The 23,046-nt window shown below is 48.7% G+C and overlaps 2 protein-coding genes across 12 annotated transcripts; both read left to right on the forward strand.

Annotated features, from left to right (window-relative positions):
• The first annotated feature begins 53 nt into the window (after window positions 1–53).
• On the forward strand, window positions 54–7,034 carry FOXRED1 (FAD dependent oxidoreductase domain containing 1). 2 transcript variants are annotated; one of them, XM_054579430.1, is made up of 12 exons: window positions 54–157; window positions 2,115–2,335; window positions 3,040–3,150; window positions 3,653–3,771; window positions 4,212–4,306; window positions 4,551–4,652; window positions 5,016–5,092; window positions 5,283–5,443; window positions 5,551–5,680; window positions 5,919–6,023; window positions 6,238–6,496; window positions 6,624–7,034. In XM_054579430.1, exons 1-11 carry the CDS (start codon window positions 73–75, stop codon window positions 6,490–6,492), a joined length of 1,461 nt encoding a protein of 486 aa, XP_054435405.1. In that variant the 5' UTR covers window positions 54–72; the 3' UTR covers window positions 6,493–6,496; window positions 6,624–7,034. The 2 variants fall into 2 exon arrangements, with proteins under 2 accessions (XP_054435405.1, XP_054435404.1); XM_054579429.1 differs by having other exon boundaries at window positions 6,238–7,034.
• Window positions 7,035–8,327: 1,293 nt separating this feature from the next.
• TIRAP (TIR domain containing adaptor protein) lies at window positions 8,328–21,744 on the forward strand. Of its 10 annotated transcripts, XR_008529639.1 has the most exons (7): window positions 9,385–10,119; window positions 14,924–15,160; window positions 16,143–16,267; window positions 16,475–16,633; window positions 17,172–17,786; window positions 18,365–18,719; window positions 18,795–21,744. XR_008529639.1 is itself a non-coding variant. In XM_054579436.1 (6 exons), exons 4-6 carry the CDS (start codon window positions 16,567–16,569, stop codon window positions 18,382–18,384), a joined length of 702 nt encoding a protein of 233 aa, XP_054435411.1. In that variant the 5' UTR covers window positions 8,328–8,487; window positions 14,924–15,160; window positions 16,143–16,267; window positions 16,475–16,566; the 3' UTR covers window positions 18,385–21,744. The 10 variants fall into 10 exon arrangements, 9 of the variants coding, with proteins under 9 accessions (XP_054435411.1, XP_054435407.1, XP_054435410.1 ...); XM_054579436.1 differs by lacking the exon at window positions 9,385–10,119 and adding an exon at window positions 8,328–8,487 and having other exon boundaries at window positions 18,365–21,744; XM_054579432.1 differs by lacking the exon at window positions 9,385–10,119 and adding an exon at window positions 9,219–9,321 and having other exon boundaries at window positions 18,365–21,744.
• Window positions 21,745–23,046: the final 1,302 nt, after the last annotated feature.

A 23,046-nucleotide genomic window follows, 5' to 3' on the forward strand; every position in this document is an offset into this window, starting at 1 on the left:
GGAGCAGTGACGGCTCGCGGGCTGTGCTGTATTTAAAGGGTCGCGCTCCGAGAAACCACGCTCAGAAAGGCTATGTTTCGAGAGGTGGTGCGGCTCTGTGCAGCCCGAGGCCGGTTGGGCCGGAGGCTAAGCACGCTCAGAGGAGGCTCGACTCGGGGTAAAGTTGAGGGCACCGGAGGGTATGATGGTTCTGGGGTACCCCCAGTCTCCAGCTATGTGACCTACAGGACTTGGGACCCTGGCCCGACCTGGGAAGACAGTGGGTCAGCTGGGAGAAGGGGGTGAGCTTGCCCGCTGGAGCTTGTAAAACCTGGACAGGTGTATGCAAGGTTGCCCTTCTCAGGTGACAAAACCTAGGTGTCTCTGAACCTCAGCTTACCACCACAGTAAGAGACCAGGCTGATTCACTGGCTGCACAAATGTACGTTGAGTCCTGCTCGCGGGCTGCGTGCAGTGCCTAGTGCTACGGCGGTGAAGGAGGGAAGAGAAGGTGATGGTTCAGTATATGCCCTGGGGTGCCTGCATTGAAGCTGGAGAGGGAAGACTTCCTAGACTGGGTAGACCCCAAGCTAGTATTATTGCAGAAGTATTGTTGACACGTGGGGCAGGTGGCAACTGAGATCCGCTCTGAAGGATGTTTGTTGGCTGCGGGAAAGTGTGTGCTTCAGTTTCTGGAAAACTGAGCAAAGGTTAGGAGGAGAAAAGTATTGTTCTTGTGCAAGGAACTAGCCAAAGCCATCTAAACAGTTGGAGCAGTCGTATGAAATGTGTGGTCAGGTAGGGTAAGCCCGCATCAAAGGAAGATTCTAATGCTGCTGCCCTTTGTCTAGGAAACAGTGAGAAGACTTAGACATTTGTGAGTTAGGTGTTCATGACAAAGGATTCATTTACTCAAGATATTTATTGAGCACTTAAGATGCGCCAGGTTCTCTGCTGGGCTGGATGTTCAATGGTGAAGAAGGTACATTCACTGGTGAAGACATGGAACAGTATGAAGCAAATAAACAGTTGCAAATGTGTGTCATGCTGCAAAAGAGGTTTGCAGAGCTGTCAGTTAATGTGACAGGAGAATTTGACATAGTCTAGTGGGGGTGGTCAGAGAAGGTTTCCCTAAGACAATAACTGAGCTGGTATCTGAAGGAAGCAGACTTAACTGGGCAAAGAAGTGGGCCCAGAGTTTCAAAGCAGATGGAACACCTATGTATTACCTGTGATGGGAGCAAATAAGGTGCCATCAAGGAAATAATGGGGCTGGGGCTGGAGTGTGGGGCAGGCGACAAGGTGAACTGCAGCCAGATTGTGTCTCATGGTCCATGTTTATAGATTTTGGACTTTTACCCTTCAAGTGCTAGAAAGCCTTTGGAGGGTATTAAGCAAAAGGGTATGATGAAATTAGTGTTTAGAAAAGACCATTGAAGCTACAATGTAGAAGTGAATTCGGGGGTGGGGTTGGCAAGAGGAGAATTAGTGGGAACAGTTAGGAGGCTTTCGTGTTAGCCTAGTGAGAGACTATGGTGGTTGGGTCTAGGGCAGTGGTGACAGTGACAGAAAAGGGGGACCGATCGGGGAGATATTTAGGAGGCAAAGCCCTCAGAACTTGATAATACATAGGACATGAGTGTAAGTTTGCTGGGGGCGACAGATATCCAGGGTAAGTTGCTACTTGGAGGGGCCATGCTTCGGAGGTTGCCATAGCGCGGAGTCTGCTGGGACCTCTTCTTGGTCCAGGAGCCTGGGGCATCCAAGCAGAGGTGACAATGCAGTAATGCAGTGGAGTATGTGATCCTGGGGCTCACAAGAGCGATAGGTGTGCATAGGAGATAAACATGCTTAAGTCACCTGTCCTAGGGAGAAAGCGTAGTGTTAATTTTAGGAAGTTGAATCTTGCGCTGGGCAGGACGCGTGAAAAGGAAGAGAGACAAACAGCATGCAGGCCATGTAGCAAAGCTGCGGAATGCTGCCGCTGCAAGTCGGCCTTCCTTACGAGCGGGGATGACAGTGGGGCCTGCCCGCTCAGTGCAATTCTGCCCACCTTCTCCTGTGCCCATCCCCTAACCCCCTATCGCCCAGAAAGGAAATGTGTGGCCCTCTTTGACCATAACTATGTCCCACAGGCTGGGCTGGAAAGGTGTCCGAAATTAAGAAGAAGGTACAGTCAGTTCTTCCTGGAGGGACCTGGAATCCACTGTATGACACCAGCCACCTGCCCCCTGAGCAGTCGGACGTGGTGATTGTGGGGGGTGGGGTGCTTGGCCTGTCTGCGGCTTACTGGCTGAAGAGGCTGGAGCAGCAACGGGGTGCCATCCGGGTGCTGGTGGTGGAGCGGGACCCCACGGTGAGGTCTGGGGTAGGACAGAGTCATGAGTGGGGCTTGGGCTTGGATTTTATTAAGGACTCGAGATGAGGGAATGGAAGAAAAGACCTCAATCTTTGGCGGTCCAAAGATTGTGCTTTGGACCTTATTGATAAATAATAGTCCCAGGTTCTTCCTCCCTCCAACTCCGGACCTTGGCAATACAGTTTTTGCTCTTAAAAGGAAATTTCACAGTGTGGGATCTTTTGAGATGTCACAGGTCTGGCCAAGAGAGCCTGTGTTCAAGTTACAATTCATACAAACAGCCCCCTTTGGGTTTTGTTACTTCTCAAGTTTTGCCCTTCTCTGTTCCTGTCCCTGCTGCCAGCTAGCCACAAATCTTGCTATTTTGGCCATATCCCTCTGTTTTCCAATTAGTTGATTAAATGTTATCCCCCCGCCCTGGGACTTCTGGGCCATTACCATTTTGTATGATTGCCCAGCCCATTCTTGATGACTGACTCTGTCTGCTCTGCACATCTGCTGATGAGGACTTTAGTAACTGTTGTCCTCTCTGAGCATTGGATGACTTGCCTATGAGTTTATCCCTGTCAGCTCCTCTTAGATTATAAACCTGGACTCCCCTTTAACTTCAGGTACATGACTCACCGCTTCCAGGACCTTATTCTGCTGCTCTGCGGCAAGGCACTTGCTGGTCTACCTCAACCTCCCTTGTCTTCCCACAGTACTCCCAGGCCTCTACTGGGCTTTCCGTGGGCGGGATCCGTCAGCAGTTCTCCTTGCCCGAGAACATCCAGCTCTCCCTCTTCTCGGTCGACTTTCTACGGAACATCAACGTACGTGCGATGAGATTTGGGGGCTGGGGTGGTGACCCCACTTTTTTACCCCAGAGACAGGAGCAGCCCCTCTGGCTAGGGGAAACGGAACAGGAGCAGGCAAGTAGGAAACGAAGCCCCTGGTTTTTCCCCAGGAGGGCTCCCCTCTGGGTTGGGGCGCTGAGCCCCCCGAGAGCTGTAGGGGAGGAAGCCGGGAATGCTCTCCACCCCTCCTTTATTTATTTTTTTAAAAGGTGTTTTTTTACCTATGTTTAGAGAAAGAGAAAGGGAGGGAGGAAGAGAGAGAGAGAGAAACATCAATGTGTAAGAGATACATCAAGGGTTGCTTCCTGCACGCTCCCAACCAGGGACTGGGCCCTCAGCCCAGGCCTGTGCCCTGACTGGGAGTTGAACCGGCGACCCTTCAGTTTGCAGGCCGGCACTCAGCCCACTGAGCCTCACCAGCCAGGGCTCTGTCACTCCTTTAAATCTTCTTCTCTGAGTGGCTCTATTTTGCCCATAGGATTACCTGGCTGTAGTCGACGACCCTCCTCTGGACCTCCAGTTCAACCCCTCAGGTTATCTTTTGCTCGCTTCAGAAAAGGATGCCTCGATCATGGAGAACAACGTGAAAGTGCAGAGGTGGGTGTCCGGCGCACGCGGCGCTTCAGTTCCCGGTGCCAAGTGCTGTGATACGGACACGGACAAAGGGCCACTGCAGTGGGGCTCCTGCTGTGAAAGGATCGGAGTAGTTAGGGGTGGCCAAGCGTTTAGCGTGACCAAAAGGACACCAGGGGTGTTGGAAAGGAAGAAGAGGTGAGATGCTGAGTTGCCTAGGGGGCTTGTTCCCTGCCCGTTCGGCAAAGAGAGAAAATTGGGGAGTTTGGGGCAGAGAAGGGGCATGACTGAGGTAGAATCCCCAGCCGCGGAGTTGGGTCCATACTGCTCCCTCCCCACACACTCATTCACACACACACACACACACACATACTCTCTCACACACACACACTCACACTCACACATACTCACACACACACACACACACTCACACACACACACAGAGGCCCACATATTTCTTTCAGGCAGGAAGGAGCCAAAGTGTGTCTGATGTCTCCCGAGCAGCTGCGGAGCAAGTTTCCCTGGATAAACACAGAGGGAGTAGCCTTGGCGTCTTACGGTGAGGCCGGCTGGTGCCAGGGGCCAGGGGCGTGGGCACCCCAGGGGGCACGTCTCCGCACCCTGCGGCCAGACGAAGGAGAAACGCCCCACTTCTGGCTGGCAGGGTCTCCCCAGGATCTGTGCGTTCGGTCAACTTGACTTTCCCCAGCGTACGAGCCCAAAGAAGAGCTGGGTGCACGGGAGGTGCAATAGGAGAGGAGGGCTCTAGTCCCTCTTCGTGAGTCCTCTTTTTCTCCTCACAGGGTTGGAAGGCGAAGGTTGGTTTGACCCCTGGTGTCTGCTCCAGGGGCTCCGCCAAAAGGTCCGGTCCATGGGGGTCCATTTCTGCCACGGAGAGGTGACACGTGAGTCCCAGGCCCCTGCCCACTGCTTATATCCTTTGCCATCCAGGGCACAGGCCTAGACTGTGTCTCATCCTTACACGCAGGCCAAGCAAGGGTTGGTGGGGATGGGGTGTGTCCCCTGCAGGCTGGTCCTGGTCATCCTGACCCAGCCCCTGACCAGGCCTCCTCCTGATTCATGACCTGCTTAGAGACTGCCGCGCTCTCAGGGCCTGAGGGGCCAAGTTCATTCCAGGGCCCTCCCTGTGTGCGCGAGCGCCTGTGGGAAAGCTCCCCGCCTCCCAGCCTTCTTTCCTTAGGGGACCCATGGGATTCCCATCTCTTTCCTCTTCAAGGCCTCAGGGCTCAATTTTCTTTTTCCTGCAGGTTTTGCCCTTTCCTCTAACCACATGGAGACCACAAGTGGGGAAAAGATGACTTTGAGAAGGATCCATGAAGTCCATGTAAGTCCCCAGCCTAAGTATCTTTCTTACCAAAGTGGAGGGGCGAGAAAGGTAATGACTGTCATTTTGCTCTTCTTCTACCCACTGCCAGTGTGGGTAAACGAAGGCCCAGGAAGAAACCTGCCTCCCACAGCAGCCAGGGTGCAGGCCAGGCCCTCCCTCCCCTCCCCTCCCCCTCTGGTGCCTGCAGGTGAAAATGGACCACAGCGTGGAGTACCAGCCTGTGGAGTGCGCCATAGTGATCAACGCCGCGGGGGCCTGGTCTGGACGGATAGCAGAGCTGGCTGGTATTGGGAAGGGGTCGCCTGGCACCCTACAGGGCACCAAGCTGCCTGTGGAGCCGAGGAAAAGGTGACGTCCCCTCGGGCGGCTGAAGGGGTTGGTGTGAGGAGCTTGCTGAGCGGGAGGAGGGAAGAGCTGCTGTCCCCGCCGTGCCCTAACCCCACTGGTTCCGGCAGGTACGTGTACCTATGGCACTGCCCCCAGGGACCGGGCCTGGAGGCGCCATTCGTCGCAGACACCAGTGGAGCCTACTTCCGCCGGGATGGGTTAGGCAGCAACTACTTGGGTGGCTGTAGCCCCACGGAGGTACGTGAAGTGGGGCCGTGGGTGCTGGGCAGGAGACAGATCGATGGTCACTAAAGAGCGGGCCTTTTGGGAGGGGTCGCTGCTGCTGTCGATGTTGCAGCCCTGTCCAGGTTTGAATCGGGCTCTCTTGTCCCCACCCCCCACCCTCCAAGGGGGTTGTTTAAAGGGGTCAGTGAGATCTGGCTCGGCCCTTACGTCCCAGGTAATATAAGCCTTGCCCCCCGCCCCCTCACTCCAGGAGGAGGAACCAGACCCAGGGAACCTGGAAGTGGACCACGATTTCTTCCAGAACAAGGTGTGGCCCCCTTTGGCCCAGAGGATCCCAGCTTTTGAGAGTCTGAAGGTAACTAGAAGGAAGGAAACAAAGATGACACTGGCGCACCTCAGTTCCCTCAGCCTTTCTCCACCCACCTCACAACTGCTGAGGACTCCGTTGGCTTCAGGGCGCATCCCCTTGACCCCCCGCCCAGCAGAGGCAGAGGGCGCAGTTGCCAGCCCAGGAGGAGGGCGGGGTGTGCGGCCGCCTCCCTGAGAGCCCAGCATCTTGTGCCCCGCAGGTCCAGAGCGCTTGGGCTGGCTACTACGACTACAATACCTTCGACCAGAACGGTGTGGTGGGCCCCCACCCCCTGGTCGTCAACATGTACTTTGCCACGGGGTTCAGTGGCCATGGACTCCAGCAGGCGCCCGCCGTGGGGCGAGCAGTGGCCGAGATGGTGCTAGAGGGCCAGTTCAAAACCATCAACCTGAGCCCCTTCCTCTTCAGCCGCTTTTACTTGGGAGAGAAAGTCCAAGAGCACAATATCTTCTGAGCCTGTAAGCTCTTCACTGGCCTCCTTCCCCCCTGTGTCGCCCCGTCCCCTGGCTCAGGTCCTGGCGCATGTTCACATCGTCCTCCCCGGCATGGTGCCGAGGTCTCCTCCACTTTCCTCCTCTCGTCCAGGCGATTCTGTTGCCATGTGGCTGGAAGGGTGGGCAGACTGCAGGCTCTGAGGTCCTGTGCCGGGGGCCCAGGCTGAGGCTACCCACCAAGGTAGTCCAGCAGGACAGAACGCCGTGGTGGTCCTGAGCACTGTGGCCCAGGACTGGCTCCTTCCTGGTACCAACCCAACAATCTCTGCCCCTCATCACAGAGCCCAGACAGGAAGTGTTCTGGTACAGCCTGGCCCAAATTTATTATGAATCAATAAATGTGATTAACTCTGTCCTGCCACTTTTGTGTCCCTTCCTCTTCTCCCCATGGCAGTTGCTTTTGAAGTGCCCATCAGGCTGGGAGAAGCACAGCTGCTGCCGCCGCCGCCTCCTTCTCTTCCTCCCAGGAGCATTCTTAAGTCCTCGTTGGCAAGCTGGTGCCTCCTTTTCCCCACTTCCAGCAGGAGTGTGGTTGTAGGGTGGAGGAATGTGTTCATTCCTCTTCATTAGTGATTCAGCTCTAACTGTTGGTCAGGCCCAGGGCTACATATTAGAGATGCACCAGCAGGCAAATGTAAAGGATGAGCAGCTTAAGAAAGTGCGGGGGGGAAGTGAGGAGGGGGATGATTCCAGGCTGACCGAAAACCATATGCAAAGGCCAAGGACCAAGAATTAGCAAGATTTAAGGGACTAGCAAGGTCTTGGAGTGAAAGAAGAGGTACTTCAGGGCCAGGGGCTGAAGAGCCATACCGTGGAGCTTGGATCGCCTTCTGCGGGCCAGGGCCACTGATGGGTTTTCAACAGGGAAGCGACGTGCTCAGATTTTCCTTTTAGAAAGCACCCTGCCTGCCTCGTGAACAGGTGATGGGGTCCAAGCGGGGGGGCCAGGTGGAAGGCTGTCCTGTGTCCCGCGCGGCGGCGGGAACAGCGGGCCTGCACGATCATGGTGAGGAGCACACGGATCCGAGAGGCTCCAGTGGCCGCAAGAAATTGGGTCAAGTCTCTCATCCCTGCGTTGAACAACTGGATGAACGTCATGCCTTTCAGAGATGAGGAAAGAGTTGTGAGGGACAGAACGGCACTGTTTGGGATGTGTTGAGCTAAGAGTGCCTGCAGGACACCTGCAGAGCTAACGGTTGAGTTTGTTGTGGCTCCAGGATGGTCTGGGCTGAGACAGGCCGAGATGTGGACACCGTGGAAGAGGATGCTGTCACTGCCAGAGGGTAGAAGAGCAGGGGAGAGAGGGGCTCCATTACCCTTAAGGGAGGAACCAAAGAAATAGCCGCTGACAGGTGGCTGGCGAGGGGTCTGGTCTAAGAGGGATGTCAATGGCATAAATGCACGCGAGGGCTGGAAGCCGGCCAAGAAGGTCAGGGGGCCCTCAGGGAGAGCCGTTCCGGGAGGAAGCACACCTCAGCGAGGTGTGGGCTGCTGTCAGAAGGAAGAAGTGAATGGCCGTAGAGACAGCTAGGGAAATGCCCCCACCCCCAAAGTGTCTTCGGGGAGAAGAATGAAGCACAAGACCGAGGTGGACCTCATTGATGATCTCCTGGCGGGGGGGGGGGGGGGGGGGGGGCGCGGGTCGGCGTGGAGGGTGTCTGCGGACGTGCTGCCAGTGAGATAACAGGAGAAGCCCCTGGGGGATGGGGGGTGAAGAGCCAGGAAAGGAAGAGCCACCGGAATTTGGTGCAGAAAGAGCGGAAGGAACTTGCCAGAGGCATAGGGGTCAGGGCGGTCGGGTCAAACCCGACACCCTTGTTAACCCTGTGAGCTGGCCTCCTTAGCTGCGCCGCCGTAGGCACTCACCCTTCAGTGCTGACACGCCTATTCATGTGTCAGAGGGAAAAGGCCTTCATCTGGCTCCGCACCCAGAAGCGGCTTCTTCGACAGAACAGGTGAACGTAGTTAAGGCACTAGGGACTCCTCTGTTCTCCCCTGGGCTCTGTTCAGGCGGTCAGGAGGGCACCGTATTCCCCACCACCTGTGGCGCTGTCAAACTGCTAGGGACAGGGACTAAGCCTCCCCTCGGCGCCGGGGCCGAGCCCGGGCAGCGCTGGTGCGGGACTCGGCTCGGTGTTTATCCGGGTGCCTCTCCGCCCTCCGGCGCCGGGAGACGGGTCCCCGGCCTCAAGGAATCTTGGGTCTGAGGCGAGGGCTAAGCCGTGGGAGCACAAGCTCCCAATAACACCCGGTGCTGCGGGAATTTGGGGAAAAAGGAGGAAAGGGAGGGATAAGAAGGATTTTCCTGCTTAAGCTACAAAGATGGCTTTCCAGAAGCGGGGCGTTGAGGGCAGATGTGGGAAAAGGGAAGGCACTGTGGGGGAGGGACTGCGGGACCCAGGCGCAGAGCCGGGAGAGCAGAGGGACCCTCCTCCTCGAGGCTGCGGGTGGTCCTGGAGGGGCAAGCGCCCATCTGCAACTTTCTGCCCAAGTGGTAACTGCGTCGGTGCCCGCGAGCCCACCAGCGGTCACGGGCCCTCTCCGCGGAGGCCGAGGCTGGGCTGCCCGCTGGCCAGCGGAGCCGATTCCGCCCCCGCCTCCGGGAGCCGCGGGGCCAGGCGCAGGAGGAGGCGGGGCGCAGCCTGGGCGCTTCCGGGGCGGGGGCAGCTCCCTGGCCCGCGCCTCACTTCCCCTCGGCCGGGGCGGTCAGCCCCGCGCCGGAGCCCGCGCTGCCCCGCCCGCCCCGCAACCCAGCCCCCGCGCAGGAGAGCGGTGAGCGCCCGGAGCAGGTGTGGGGTAGGGGGCGATGGGGCCCCGCGGGGGCGGTGCCGGGGTCCAGGGAGGGAGGGCAGACTTGGGGCGGACAGAACTCGCGTCTGGCCGTGTACCCTGCTTCGGCCCAGCCCCGGGCGCGCCTGCCGATCGGCCGCCTCCCTCCCTTCGCTTCACGTGCTGCCCCAGGCACCCGGGGCGCGGAACTGGCATGAAAAGGGCCTCCGACAGCTGTCGGAGAAGCTGTCGCCAAGAAGCTGGTTGAACCGGAGAGGAGGGCCCTGCTCGGACTGGTTTCCCCCACAGCCTCCCCTGCTGTGTTCACCGCCTCTCCCTCTGCGCTTCCGAGGGTCTTCTGACCGAGTTTCAGCGAGAACAGGGCTTTACTCGGGGTAATGACCTGCAGGCATTCCTTCCACCGTCACTTCACCATCTACCGTGGGCTGGGCAACGTGGAAAGTACAGGAGTGCCAGCGGGCAACAGGACAGATTCACTCCTGGAGACGGAGCGTGGAGAGGGGAAGTTCTGCAGCTCAGCCAGGGGGTGTACCAGGGGTCAGTAATGACCGACTGTCACAGGAAGTCACGTCTAGTTCGTTTTTAAACTTTTGCTTTAGTTGCACAAATCGTAAGTGTACATCCCACCCAGATTTCGCACAGTGAACCTTTCTTACCTGGGCTACGTGCATCCAGAATTTATAAAACACTCCTAGCTCTGCAGAAACCCTTTTACCACTTCCAATCCCTCCTTCCTGCATAACCACTCTCCTGGCTTCCGACCCCATCAAATAGTTTTACGTCGTTTTGAACTTTTGGTACATGGAATCGTATGTTACGTACTTTTTGTGTGTGGCGTTTTATACTCAACATGTGAGATTCACCCCTGTTGCATTTGGCAGGAATTCATTTGTTCGCCTTGATGTGTAATGTTGCACTGTATGGATAGATCCCAATTTATTTCTGCTGGACACTTGGATTGGTGGACACAGCTTGTTTTCAGTTTGGGGTTATTTTAAATAGTGCTGCGAAGGCATTCTTGTGTTTGTCTTTCAGCGAACATATATGTAAGCATTTCCGTTGAGTTTGTTCCTAAGAGTGAAATTGCTGGGTGTGTCTTATGGTCAGCTTTCAAAACTGGCTGTACCAATTCACATTTCTACCTGCGTGAATTCCTGTCCCTCCTCATCCTTACCAGTACTTGGCGTTGTCTCTTTCATAGGGGCCAGGCGCTCAGGGTGTGTGTGGGCAGGAGTGTTGCAATAAGGTCTTAATTTGCGGTTACTGATGACTAATGACTTGTGTTTATTTTCCTGTGTCTCTTAGCCATTTGGATTTCTTTTTGTGTGTGAAGCATCTGTTCAATTCTTCCACCCACTTTCTAAGAGACTTGCCCTCTTTTTCTTGCTAATTTGTAATAACTCTTAAACATTCTGAATATGAAATATGTATTGGCTATGTAATTTTAAAATCTTTTTTCTCGTAGAAGATTGCCTTTTCACTCTCCTAATGATGTCTTTTGATGAACAGAAGTTTTTAATTTTACTGTTGTCCATTTTATTGGGGGTAAATTTTAAGTCCAAAGTTTGAAAAAATATTTTTGGGGAGCTCGAAATAGGTGAAGAGGATCAAAAGGTAAAATCTTTTGGTTTTTAAATAAGTAAGTCGTGAGGATATAATGTACACATGGTGACTATAGTTAACAATACTGTATTGTATATTTGAAAGTTGCTAAGAGAGTAGTATTAAAAGTTCTAATCACAAGAAAACCACATTGTAACTATGTATGGCATAGTAAGTAGACTTAGTGTGATAGTCATTTCACAACATACATATACATACAGGGCAGGGCAAGAGTAAGTTTACAGTTGTGAGTACATGAAACAGTTTATTCTTGTGTATTTTATTATTGTATTATTTTCCATGTGAACAACTGTTAATATATGCTGTATATTGAATCATTATGTTGTGCACCTGAAATTTACAAAATGTCATATGTCAATTATATCTCAATTTCTTAAAAATCAGAAAGATAAAAAAAAGAAAGAAAAAATCGGGAAGATAATCAAGTCAGAAAGATAATCTCCTGTATTTTCCTCTGAAAGCTTTATTGTTATTCTCATGTATATCTACCCACCATTTGAAATTAATTTTTTTGTGTGGTAGTTTGATAGGAATTGTATTAAATCTATAGATAGCTTTGGGTAGTATGGACAGTTTAATGATGTTAATTCTCTTCCTATCCATGAGTGTGATATATGCTTCCATTTATTTGTACCTTCTTCAGTTTCTTTCTTCACTGGCTTATAATTTTTCTAGTACAGGTCTTTCACTGCCTTGGTTAGATCTATTCCCAGGTATTTTATTTTATTTTATTTTATTTTATTTTATTTTATTTTATTTTATTTTATTTTATGTAATTGTAAATGGGATTGTTTTCTTTGTTTCTCTTTCTGATAGTTCATTATTGGTGTATAAAATGCAACTGATTTCTGAATATTTTGTATCCTGTTACTCTACTGAATTCATTTATCAGTTCTAGTAGTTTTCTTTTTTGTGGAATCTTTAGGTCTCTATATTATTATGTCATCTGCAAATAAGGACATTTGACTTCTTTCCCATTTGGATGTGTTTTATTTTTTTTTAATTAATTTTTAAAAAATTTTTATATTTATTAACTTGAGAGAGAGAGAGAAACTAACTGATTTGCTGTTTCACTTATCCATGCATTCATTGGTTGACTTTTGTATGTGCCCTGACCAGGGATCAAACCTGCAACCTTGGCATATCAGGATAATGCTCTAAACATTCTTATCTGTTTGTTGTGGCTAGGACTTCTGGTACTGTGTTGAGTAAGAGTAGTGAGAGTAGGCATCCCTGTCTAGTTCTTGATTTTAAGGGAAATGCTTTTAGTTTTCCCCCATTGAGTGTGATGTTAGCTGTGGGTTGGTCATATATGGCCTCTATTATATTCAGTTATGTTTCCGCTATTCCCACTTTGGCGAGAGTTTTTATCATAAATAGGTACTGGATTTTGTCAAATGCTGTTTCTGCATCTATTGATATGATCATGTGATTTTTATTCTTCATTTTGTTTATGTGGTTAATTATTTGCAGACATTGAACAATCCTTGAATCCCAGGGGAAAAAATCCATTTGATCATGGTATTCCTGGATTCAAATTGCTAATATTTTGTTGCGGATATTTGCATCGGTGTTTATCAGGGATATCGGCCTATAATTTTCTTCCTTTGTAGTGTCTTTATTTGGCTTTAGAATCAGGATAATGCTGGCCTCATAAATGAGATTGAGAGTCTTCCCTCCTCTTGAATTTTTTGGAGTAGTGTGAGAGGGAGAGGTGTTAATTCTTCTTTGAGTGTTTGGTAAAATTCACCTGTAAAAGCCATCCAATCCAGGACTTTTGTTTGTTGTGAGTTTTTTGAATACTGGTGTTTTTTTGGGGGGGATGAGATTGGTCTGTTCAGATTTTCTGTTTCTTCTTGATTCTTCAAAGATTATTGTGTTTCTAAGTGTTTATCCATTTCTTCTGGATTGGCTGTTGACATTTAATATAATACTTCGTATTTCTGTGGTATCACTTGTTACTTCTCTTTCATTTATGATTTTCTTTTTTTGGGTTCTCTCTCTCAAGTCAGGTTAAACGTTTATCAATCTTGTTTATCCTTAAAAAAACAGCTCTTGGTTTCATTGAACTTTTGCCTTTTTTCTCTTTTATTGTTTCATTGCTCTTTTGTTTTTTTAAATTTAGGTTCTATTTCATTTATTTCCACTCTGACCTTTATTATTTCCTTCCTTTTACTCACTTTGAACTCTGTTTGCTTGGGGTTTTTGTGGTTTTTTGTTTGTTTTTTTTGGTTCCTTTAGGTGTAAGGTTTGATTGTTTATTTGAGATTTTTGCTGTTTCTTGAAATAGGCCTGCATTGCTATGAATTTTCCTCCTAGGACTGCTTTTTGTTGTGTCTCATAGACTTTGTATTGTTGGGTTATCATTTTCATTTGTCTCAAGGATCTTTTAATTTCTTCCTTAATCTCATAGTTAAGCTGTTCATTGTTTAGTAACGTGTTATTTAGCCTTAATGTGTTTGTGTTTTTCAGTGGGATTTTTTTTTATTGTAATTGATTTGCAGTTTCATACTATTCTGGTAGGAAAATACGATTTCAGTCTTTTTACAAAATTTATTGAGACTTGTTTTGTGTACTAACATGATCTATCCTGGAAAGTGTTCTGTCTGTTCTTGTAAAGAATGTATATTCCTCTTCTTCGAGGTGAAATGTCCAAAAAATATCAATCAGATTAATTACTGTAATGTGTCCTTTCAGGCCTCTGTCTCCTTGTTAATTTTCTGCCTGGGAGAGCTATCCACTGATATCAATGGGGTGTTAAAATCCCCAACTCTGACTGTATTACTCTCAGTCTCTCCCTTGGTGTCTATCAATTTTTGTCTTATATATTTAGGTGCTTCTATGTTGAGTGCATAAAATATCTTCTTATCTGCTTGGCAACTATGTCTCCTAAATCTCAATATATGACCATTACTAAATATTTTAGAGATTAAAACATATTTGAGTGTAACAGCTCCACAGCCTCCACTGCACAAGAACTGAAAAGTAACAAGGAAGCTGTCGTAGGGTTTTAGGCCCCAGGAAATAGGCAGTCTATATGGCTAATGGAACTTATGTCCTCTCTTGCTCAACTATCCTCTGTCAAAGATGGTGTTATTTCTTGTGTTTAAACTTTTCCATAATGTTAGTCACAAGGGCTTATACCAACCCACTTCCAGTGACATATGCTGTTGGGCAACTGGATTTTTTTTAATCCAAGCAATGAAAAAAGGCAATTAGCCAATATCAGCATGTATTGCCTGAAGGGCAATTCATTTATAAAATGACTGAAACTTTTAAATCTACATCTGCAGAGTAGATTAAAGTATATTATGTTAATTTTTGATCTTTAGGCTATCGTTAAAATCAAATGATTCTCCAGTTTGTAAGTGTAGCAAGGGCAAATAACAAATTTTATAAAACAAAATTGAAAAAAATATCTGAATACTATAAAAACCAAGTTGAGAGTATGTTTACTCCTGGCGGTGGGGCGGGGGCAGCGGAACCTTGAATGGTTGAGATGAAGATGCTGACAGACAGTAACCGCCGGCCAGGAAAAGGATCTGAAAACCTGGCAGTAGCGGTCAGGTGGTGCCTTGTCTTGGGCCCGCACTGAGGCCATCTGAAATCCTGAGAAATAAGGCAGGGAAAGAAACACACACACACACGCTAATGTTTATCTGTTCATGTCTTTTTGGATGGCTTTGCCGCTTAACTTATTTTCTCTTGCAGGTATATCTCTGATTCCTGGGCCCATCCCATCTCCTCTTCCTCCTTCGCTTGCTGCTGCAGTTTAAGTTCTTTTTTTTTTCAACTTTGATATATTTCCATGAATGAACAGTACATCTCATCTCACATTCATCTGCTTCACATAGGGGTGTTCAGCACTTCACAATGAACAGAGCATTATTGTCCAACCTAGAATGACATTCTTTACATTTTGAAGCCCCTTATTTCGGTGTGTCTGATAATACAAGTTGCTTCTATGTTAATTCCCAGGGGGTTTGTTTTGACCTTTGAAGATTCGGCAAAGAGTGAGGACGCTGTGCTCTTCCAGCTGCTGCATAGCTAGAGCCAAGCTCTCCACCGGCCCTTCATCTCCGGCTCTGTCTCGGATCAGGGCAGGCTCTGCTCCACAGGGTGTCCTCCCAGAAACCTAGGCTGAAAAAGCCTCTACCATCAGGGACATCTTGGTCACTGTGGTAGGAAGAGAACATGGCAAGTCTCCCATCCAAGGTATTCTTGGTCATTTGCATTGCCATTTACATTTAGAAGCAGTTTGACAATTCCTTGACACCTCCCGCCGCCAAACCAAAAGCTTTGTGGAATATGGGATACTACTGATCTAAAGATTAGTTTCGGGGAAAATGGATGACAATATTGAGTCTTCTAAATCGTGACCATAATATATTCCTCTAATATCTAGATAATTTTTTAAAGTGTTGTTTTTTTAAGATTTAAAAAATTTATTTATTTTTAGGTAGAGGAAGAGGGAGGGAGAAAGAGAGGGAAAGAAACATTAATGTGGTTGCCTCTCACATGCCTCTTACAGAGGCCCTGGCCGGCACCCCAGGCCTGTGCCCTGACTGGGGATCGAACTGGCCACGCTTTGGTTTGCAGGCCGGCGCTCAGTCCACTGAGCCACACCAGCCAGGGCTCAATGAGCATCTTTAATCTGTAGGTTTGTTGTGACCTACAGATTAGTGATGTGAGAGAGAAACATTGATTCGTTGCCTCTCGTACACGCCCCGACAAGGGACCAAATGTGCAACCCAGGCATATGACCTGACCAGGAGGGTAACCACCAGTGACCTTTTGCTTTGTCGGATGACACCCAACCCACTGAGCCATACTGGTCAGGGTTCTAGATGATTTTAAATACATAGTAGCCCACACTTTTCTGAGCAATATATGCCATGAACCGTTAGTACTTTACGTAAGTACTAAAATGAGTGCTAAAGGCCACAGTTCAGGAAAGGTGAGAACCCAGGCCTTGGCCTGCACAGGCTGTGGTCTTTGCCACTCTGTGGCACTGCTTCCCTGAGCTGACAGCTGAGGGAGGAAGAGATGGGGGTTGGGGGAGAGACACTCAGGGGAAGGCCAACCTGAAAGAAAAGTTTCCCAACGTTTATTACGGGTGTTCTCTCTCTTCTGCTCAGCGTCTGTCTACCTGGATACAAAATAATTTGTCCAAATAGTAACTGCCCTCCCATTTCAGCATTTACCTAGGAAGCCCCTGTAAAGAGCCACCTGCCAGCTTGCCCTTCCCCAGACCCCGAATGCGCTGCAGGCCGGGCAGAGCGGAGAGCAGTCACTCTCCTGGTCATGCTGATCCTGTGCTCTGTAAGTCTGACCACCCACACAGATTCGGGTTCACCTGGAAACCAGCCCAGTCACAGTGGTCTCTCTCCCATGAGGGCCGAGGGGCCCACTTAGAGGCTGAGTCTCTGTCAGGCATTAGAGAGAGAACATCGCAGCCCGGAGCCCACCCCTGGGACTGAGAGTAAGGTAAGCACAGCTTTTGTGATCCTCCCTCTCTGTCTCTTGTAGGATGGCTATTCCATGAGTTCAAGACTGGGTCCCCTCCCTTCTCCCGTGTCACCAATGCCTGGTCTCCAGGGGTTAGTTTTGAGCCTAACACTATGGCATCACGCACCTCCTTCCCAGCTTCTGGCTCCAGGTCCAAGAAGCCTTTGGGCAAGATGGCTGGTGAGTGGAAGCGGACCCCTATTGCTCTCTGGCTCCCCTGCCCCCTCCTCTCTCAGACTTGTTATACCAAGGCGTTCTTTTAAAAAATGGAAATGTTATTGACATACAACATTATGTGACTTTCAGGTGTACAACATGCTTCAATATTTATACATATTGCAAAATGGTCAGCACAAGTTTAGTTAACATCTGTTGCCATACAGAATATTTTTCCTGTGTAGAGGACTTCTAAAATCGAATTCTCTTAGCAACTTTCAAATATGCAATACAGTATTACTAACTACAGCCACTTGCTGTTCTTTATATCCCAGGACATACAAAGCAGTCAGGGTTCTTGTGTCTTCCGGAAAGCCTTAAGATAGTGGGGACTTAGGGCAAGTCCTAAGGATGTGCGCGGTCGCCGGGCAGCAGGTCTGCGAATCGGGCGGCAGCGGCCGGCGCTGGGAGGTGGGCCGGCCTCCTGGTCCAGGCCCTCTGTGCCGCAGGTAGGAGGCGGCGGCCGGGTGAGAGCCCGGCCTGAGCGGATTTCCTCCCACAGGCTGGCTCAGGCAGGCCCTGTCGAAGAAGCCCAGAGAGATGCCTGTGTCCCAGGAAAGCCCCGCCTGTGATGCTCCACCGCAGTGCTCGCAGGACGACCCCCCACCCTCGGGACTCAGCTCTCCCGCACCAGTCTCGTCTCCCGCGGCGGCCTCGTCTCGTGGCCTGCCACCCGCACAGGAGGGTGCCGCCAGCAGCAGCGGTGGTGGCCGCTGGAGCAGGGACTACGACGTTTGCGTGTGCCACAGCGAGGAGGACTTCGCGGCCGCGCAGGAGCTGGTGGCCTACCTGGAGGACACCTCCGCCAGCCTGCGCTGCTTCCTGCAGCTGCGCGACGCGGCCCCCGGCAGCGCCATCGTGTCGGAGCTGTGCCGGGCGCTGGACAGCAGCCACTGCCAGGTGCTGCTTATCACTCCCGGCTTCCTACGCGACCCGTGGTGCAGGTACCAGATGCTACAGGCCCTGAGCCAGGCCCCGGGCGCCGAGGGCCGCACCATCCCCCTGCTCGCGGGCCTGGCCAGGGACGCCTACCCGCCCGAGCTCCGCTTCATGTACTTCGTGGACGGCCGGGGCCCGGACCGAGGCTTCCGCCAAGTCAGGGAGGCCATCCTGCGCTGTAAGCTCTGCGCGGAGGGGCGGGGGAGGGGTCGGCGTCTGATGGGCTTGGGCTTTCGGGGGTGAGGGGCAGCCCCTGTCGCGCCCGCAGTTCAAAAGGCTGGCACCGAAAGCATTGCGTGTTTCCTGGGCACCGACTGAACCCCTCTGCTGGGTTTTCTCACTGAGAAAATGAGGCTGGTACCACGTACCTCAGTAAGCATATGCGCTGAGTGAGGGTTCGGAGCAGGGCCTGGCGCGCAGAGTGCTCGCCGCAGGCCTGTGCCAAGTCCTCCCTAAGCTTAGCCACTGTTGTCGTTGTCAGTGTTCACAGTAGGAGCTTCCCTCACGGAGGCCAGGTTGGAGGTGTCCACCGAGGGCTGGGGAAGTGCCAGGAGGAACACTGCGTGGCAAGGCGAACCAGTACAAGACAGTAGGGAAGAGTGGCCTCCCATCAGCATACCCAGGAGAAGACGTTCTGTGACAGTGGGCTCGGAAGTGAAACGCATAAAAAGTTAGAAGAGGTCGAGACCTGTTGGAGGAAGCAGATGTTGGATTTGGGGAGGGTGATGAGCCCTGTGATTGTTTGGTTTCTTTCAGATCTGCAGACCCTCAGATGATGCCTCTTATGTCACCATGGGACCAGAAGCCTGGCACAAAGCTGGAGAGCAAGTGAGAGAGCCCAGGGCCTGGGGTCCAGCAGGTGTGACAAGGCCTAAGGAGCCAGAGTTGGTAGCTCTTTGTATGTGACCTGGGGATCAGGTTGCCTAGCAGTCCCCATTATTGCTGGGGACTCCCCCAGGAAGGCCTTGGGGAAACTGGGGACTCCCCCAGGAAGGCCATGGGGAAGCTGGGGACTCCCCAGGAAGCCGTGGAGCAGCCAGAAACTGGAGGTGGTAGGAGGAGGTGCTGATACCAAGATGACCACCAATGTTTTGCCTCTTCCTCATTGGACGTGAGTCTGGCACATCCCTAGGTCTCCTTCGCCTGGGAGTGGGCACAGGTGTAGAGATGCATTCCTCCTAAACAGGTGACTCACCCGATGAATCAGCCAGCAGTCTCACGTGCGTATCTCATGGATGGGAAAGCCCTGGAACAGCTGTCAGGAGAAAGCCGAAGGTATCAAGTCTCGCGCACTCACACTGCTGCCGTTCTCTCGCCCTTCGCTCACTTCAGGAAGCTACATGAAAAATACACTCAGCATGCTACTGCATTTATTTTTGCTGCATGCATGTCATTAAAGACTCAAACCTAGAAACTTCCCTGAATAGACAGGAGAGGACTGGGACTAGGTGGGATGAAGAGAAGGAAAGCTCAGACCTCTTACCTTGGATCAAAAGCCCACCCATGTTTTGACATTTAAGAGGCTTCACTGGGGGCCTGGCTAGAGCTCCAGCTTTACTGTGAAGCTCACTCATTGAGGCGTACGTGCTGCTTCAGCCCTGCGCCCAGAGAGCCAGCGTCTCCCTCCAGCAGACAACTGTGTACCTGGTAGGACTGGTAAGGTTTCGTCCATCTGTTCTCATTAAGAGTTGGTTGTTGAACTGAAATAAGTTTTTTGTTCCACCAATATGTACTTTTGTGCTTTTCTCACTTCCCCTTCCTTATAATGAAAAATATTTATACATATATATTTTTTTGTAATTGAGATACAATTGGCATATGACATACATTAGTTTCAGTGTATGAGTCGATATTTGTATATATTGTGAAAAACTTGTATATTTTTAACTAGGAATTATTTTATTACACACAAAATGACTAAAGCATACTATAACGTATACTTCTGTACCTTCCACCCAGCTTGAGAAGCAAAACGTTACAATCCCTAGTGTGCCCCATTTTGTGTCCTTGTTTTCCTCCCTCCTCCCACCAGAAGTGACCACTATTCTGAATTTTGAATTCATCCTCCTGAGCCTTTGTCTAGAAATTTATTACAGATGTATACATCCCTGACAACATACTTTTTTTAATGGTTTCATTTTTTACATAAATAGCATTATGATGGTGTATTCTGCAAATTCCTTTAGCAAATTTGTAAGATTTAACCATGTTGAAGCATGTAACTGCAGTAAATTCAGTTTCAACCCACTATGTAAACACACCACTATTGAACCACACATTCTGTTCCAAATGGACATTCGGTTTCTAGTTTTGCTATTAAAAACAGTGAGCCTACAAACATTTTTGTCCATGTTTCCATGAACAAGATTTTCTAGGATTTAGCCTAGACGGGAAACAGCGGGATAGAAAAGCATATGCATATTTAGTTTTGGTAAAAGATACCAAATTTTCTCCCCACTCAGTTGTGGCAATTTATGTCCCCACCATTTGTGTCTTGAGTTCCCACTGTCTGATGTTCTTGCTAACACGTAAAATTACCAGATTTTAAAATATTTGCCAATCTGGTGAGTGAAAACTGGTCTCCTATTATCATAATATTTATACTTTCATTTTTACCTTTTTTCTGAAGATTTAAAAAAAATTTTTTTTTGAAGAGAGGGTAAAGAAGGGAGAGATGGAGGGAAATCTTGATATGCAAGAGATATGATCGGTTGCCTCTGTCATGCCCCCAGTCAGGGACCTGGCCCGCTACCCAGGCATGTGCCCTGATCGGGAATTGAACTGGCGACACTTTGGTTTGCAGGTCAGTGCTCAATCCACTGAGCCACACCAGCCAGTGAGTTCTTTTTACCTTTTTCATGAAAATTTGATGAATCCATATATGATGATGAATCCTAACACCCAGCTTCAACAATTACGAACTCAGAGCTTTTATCAGCAATTACCCTACTCTCCCAGGTGTTATTTTATTCCTGTATTTTTAAGCATGTATCTCTAAATTATTAGATTTTTTTTAAAAAATGACAATATGAGAGTACCTTTTAAAGAATAGATGTTTCTTTTTTTTTTAAGATTTTTTAAAAATTTTTATTTGAGAGAGGGGAAGGAAGGGGGAGAGGGAGAGAAACATCTGTGTGTGGTTGCATTTTTCACGCCCCCTGCTGGCGACCTGGCCTGCAACCCAGTCGTATGCCCTACACTGGGAATCGAACCAGCGACCCACTGGTTCACAGGCTGGGGCTCAATCCACTGAGCCACACCAGCTGGGGCTATTTTTTTTAATATAAAAACTTTCACCTATTACTTTGTAGTCTGTGTTTCAGTGTCTTATTGAGAAAATCCTTCCTTACTCAGAAAAAGAAAGTCTTTTCTTTCAGAAGTGTTTCACACATGGGTCTTTAATGCACCTGGATGTTTTCTTTGGGTTTGTTTTTGTTGTTGCTATTGGCTTATAAGTCAGAGATCCGTTTTCCCCTCATGTTATTTACTGATTAGTCCATCCTCTCCCCCCAGCTGACTGTAATGTCATTGCTTGTCATATGTGGCCTAGTCCTGGGTTCTCCGGTCACCTCCATTTGTGTGTGCCTCCTTGTCAGGGGCATGCAGCTTATTATGGTTTTTAATAAGCCCTGATAACTTGTGTGTTAGTCCTTCCTACTACCCTTCTTATTCACCAAAATCACTTTGACCTTCCTGTTCCTTTACTCTTTCATAGAAATTGTTTATTCAGTTTATAGGAAAATGCCTGTTTTGTTTTTTTCCTATTGGGGTGACATAGAATTGAGAGATTCATTGGGGAAAAATTGATTTTTTTATAGTATTTTATCTTCATAAAAATGGTATGTGTCTGCTTTTTGATGTCTTTAAATGTATTTCAGTAAAGCTTTATAATCTTTTTCCAGGTTGGTCAGTCACATATTTTATTAGATTTATTCCTTAGTACTTCATATATTCTGTTGCTACTGTATTATTTTTTAATTATATTTTTCTCTATTACAATAGCAATTACAATTTATTTTGCATACTGACCCCATACTGAGCAAGCCACTTATTCTCTAAGACCATAGATTTTGTTGCGTTTCTGTAAGACAGTATTACAATTTTAAAACAAAACTTCATCTTTCTATGCTGCCTAGAACCACCAGTAAAATGCTGACATGACTACAGCAACCTTCTTCATCTCCTTCATGATTTTAATGGGAATACTTCACATATTTCACCCTTAAATGTAATATTTGTTGTAGGTTTTTGATTTGGTACATATCTTTTAACAAGTTTTAAGTATCCTGCTGTTTCTAGTTACTTCAGTGGGTTTTAAATTTAATCTAAAATTTCCACATCTACTGAGGTGATATGGGTCCGCCCCTCCCCTTCAATCAGCTAATGCAGTGAACAAAATTAGATTTTTCTAATGTTAAGCCAGACTTACACTCCTGGGGTAAACGCAGTTTGACCATGACATATTTATTACCTTTGTTTGAACCGCAGGATTCGGATTGCTCCATGTTCTTTAAGATTTTACATCTCTGTTCATATGTAAGATTGGCTCCTACTGCCCTTTCTTGTATGATCCCTCTCTAGTTGTGTTACCAAGGTTACACCAGCTTTATAAAATAACTGGGGAGTGGTCCCTTTTTTCTGATTGAAAAGTTTAAACTTGGAATTAATCGTTCCTTAAATGTTTGGTAGACTCATCTGTAAATACATTGGGCCTAGCATTTTCTCTATGGGAAGATTAAAAACTGAAACTTAATGTCTTAAGGAGTTACAGATTTCGTTCTGGAGTCAATTTGGCCTAGAGTCAGAAGTCGATAAAGAATATAAGAGCAGCTTGAACAGATTTTTCAGTTTGAATTCCCTGGTTCGTGTAGGCAATATGAATCTGAATTCTGATCCTACACGAACGTTGGCCTGGGGTCATACATTTTCAGGCAACTTTTTTTTTTCTTCCCTCCAGAGCCAGATGTTGAGGCAGACAAGTTTCCTAAATATCTTACGTCCTTTAGTGGGGCAGCTTTTGTTTTCTTCATTTTGTAGATAATTAGCCCTTCCATGGAGGCGGTGGCCCTTCAGAGGTCTGGCCTCTCTGGGGAGTTCTCTTCCAGTTCCTCGCTTGGCACACGCTCAGGTCTTTTTTCCTGTGCCTGCATCATGACATTTAAAGCCCAAGGCTCTAGATTTCTAGAAACGAGCGATCACTCTTAGAACTTCAGTTTCTATATCCACTTAACGTTCTATAAATTCATGCTCCCACATTTTTCATTTCAGAAATTTTTATTTTCTTGGGAGAGCTGTCATGTAACCAAAAGGATGTTTTTAATAGTACATCTAGAATTGCAGGTTTTCAGCTGAACTGTTTTTAGGATATCTAGTCTGTTCTAATACCTGAAATGGGAGTATTTAGTCCTTTAAAAAAAAAGATTTGGGATTTAAAAAAA

The sequence above is a fragment of the Pteronotus mesoamericanus genome, unplaced genomic scaffold (assembly GCF_021234165.1).
Source record: "Pteronotus mesoamericanus isolate MK-2021 breed Mesoamerican mustached bat unplaced genomic scaffold, CSHL_Meso_final contig_53, whole genome shotgun sequence".
NCBI lineage: Eukaryota > Metazoa > Chordata > Mammalia > Chiroptera > Mormoopidae > Pteronotus > Pteronotus mesoamericanus.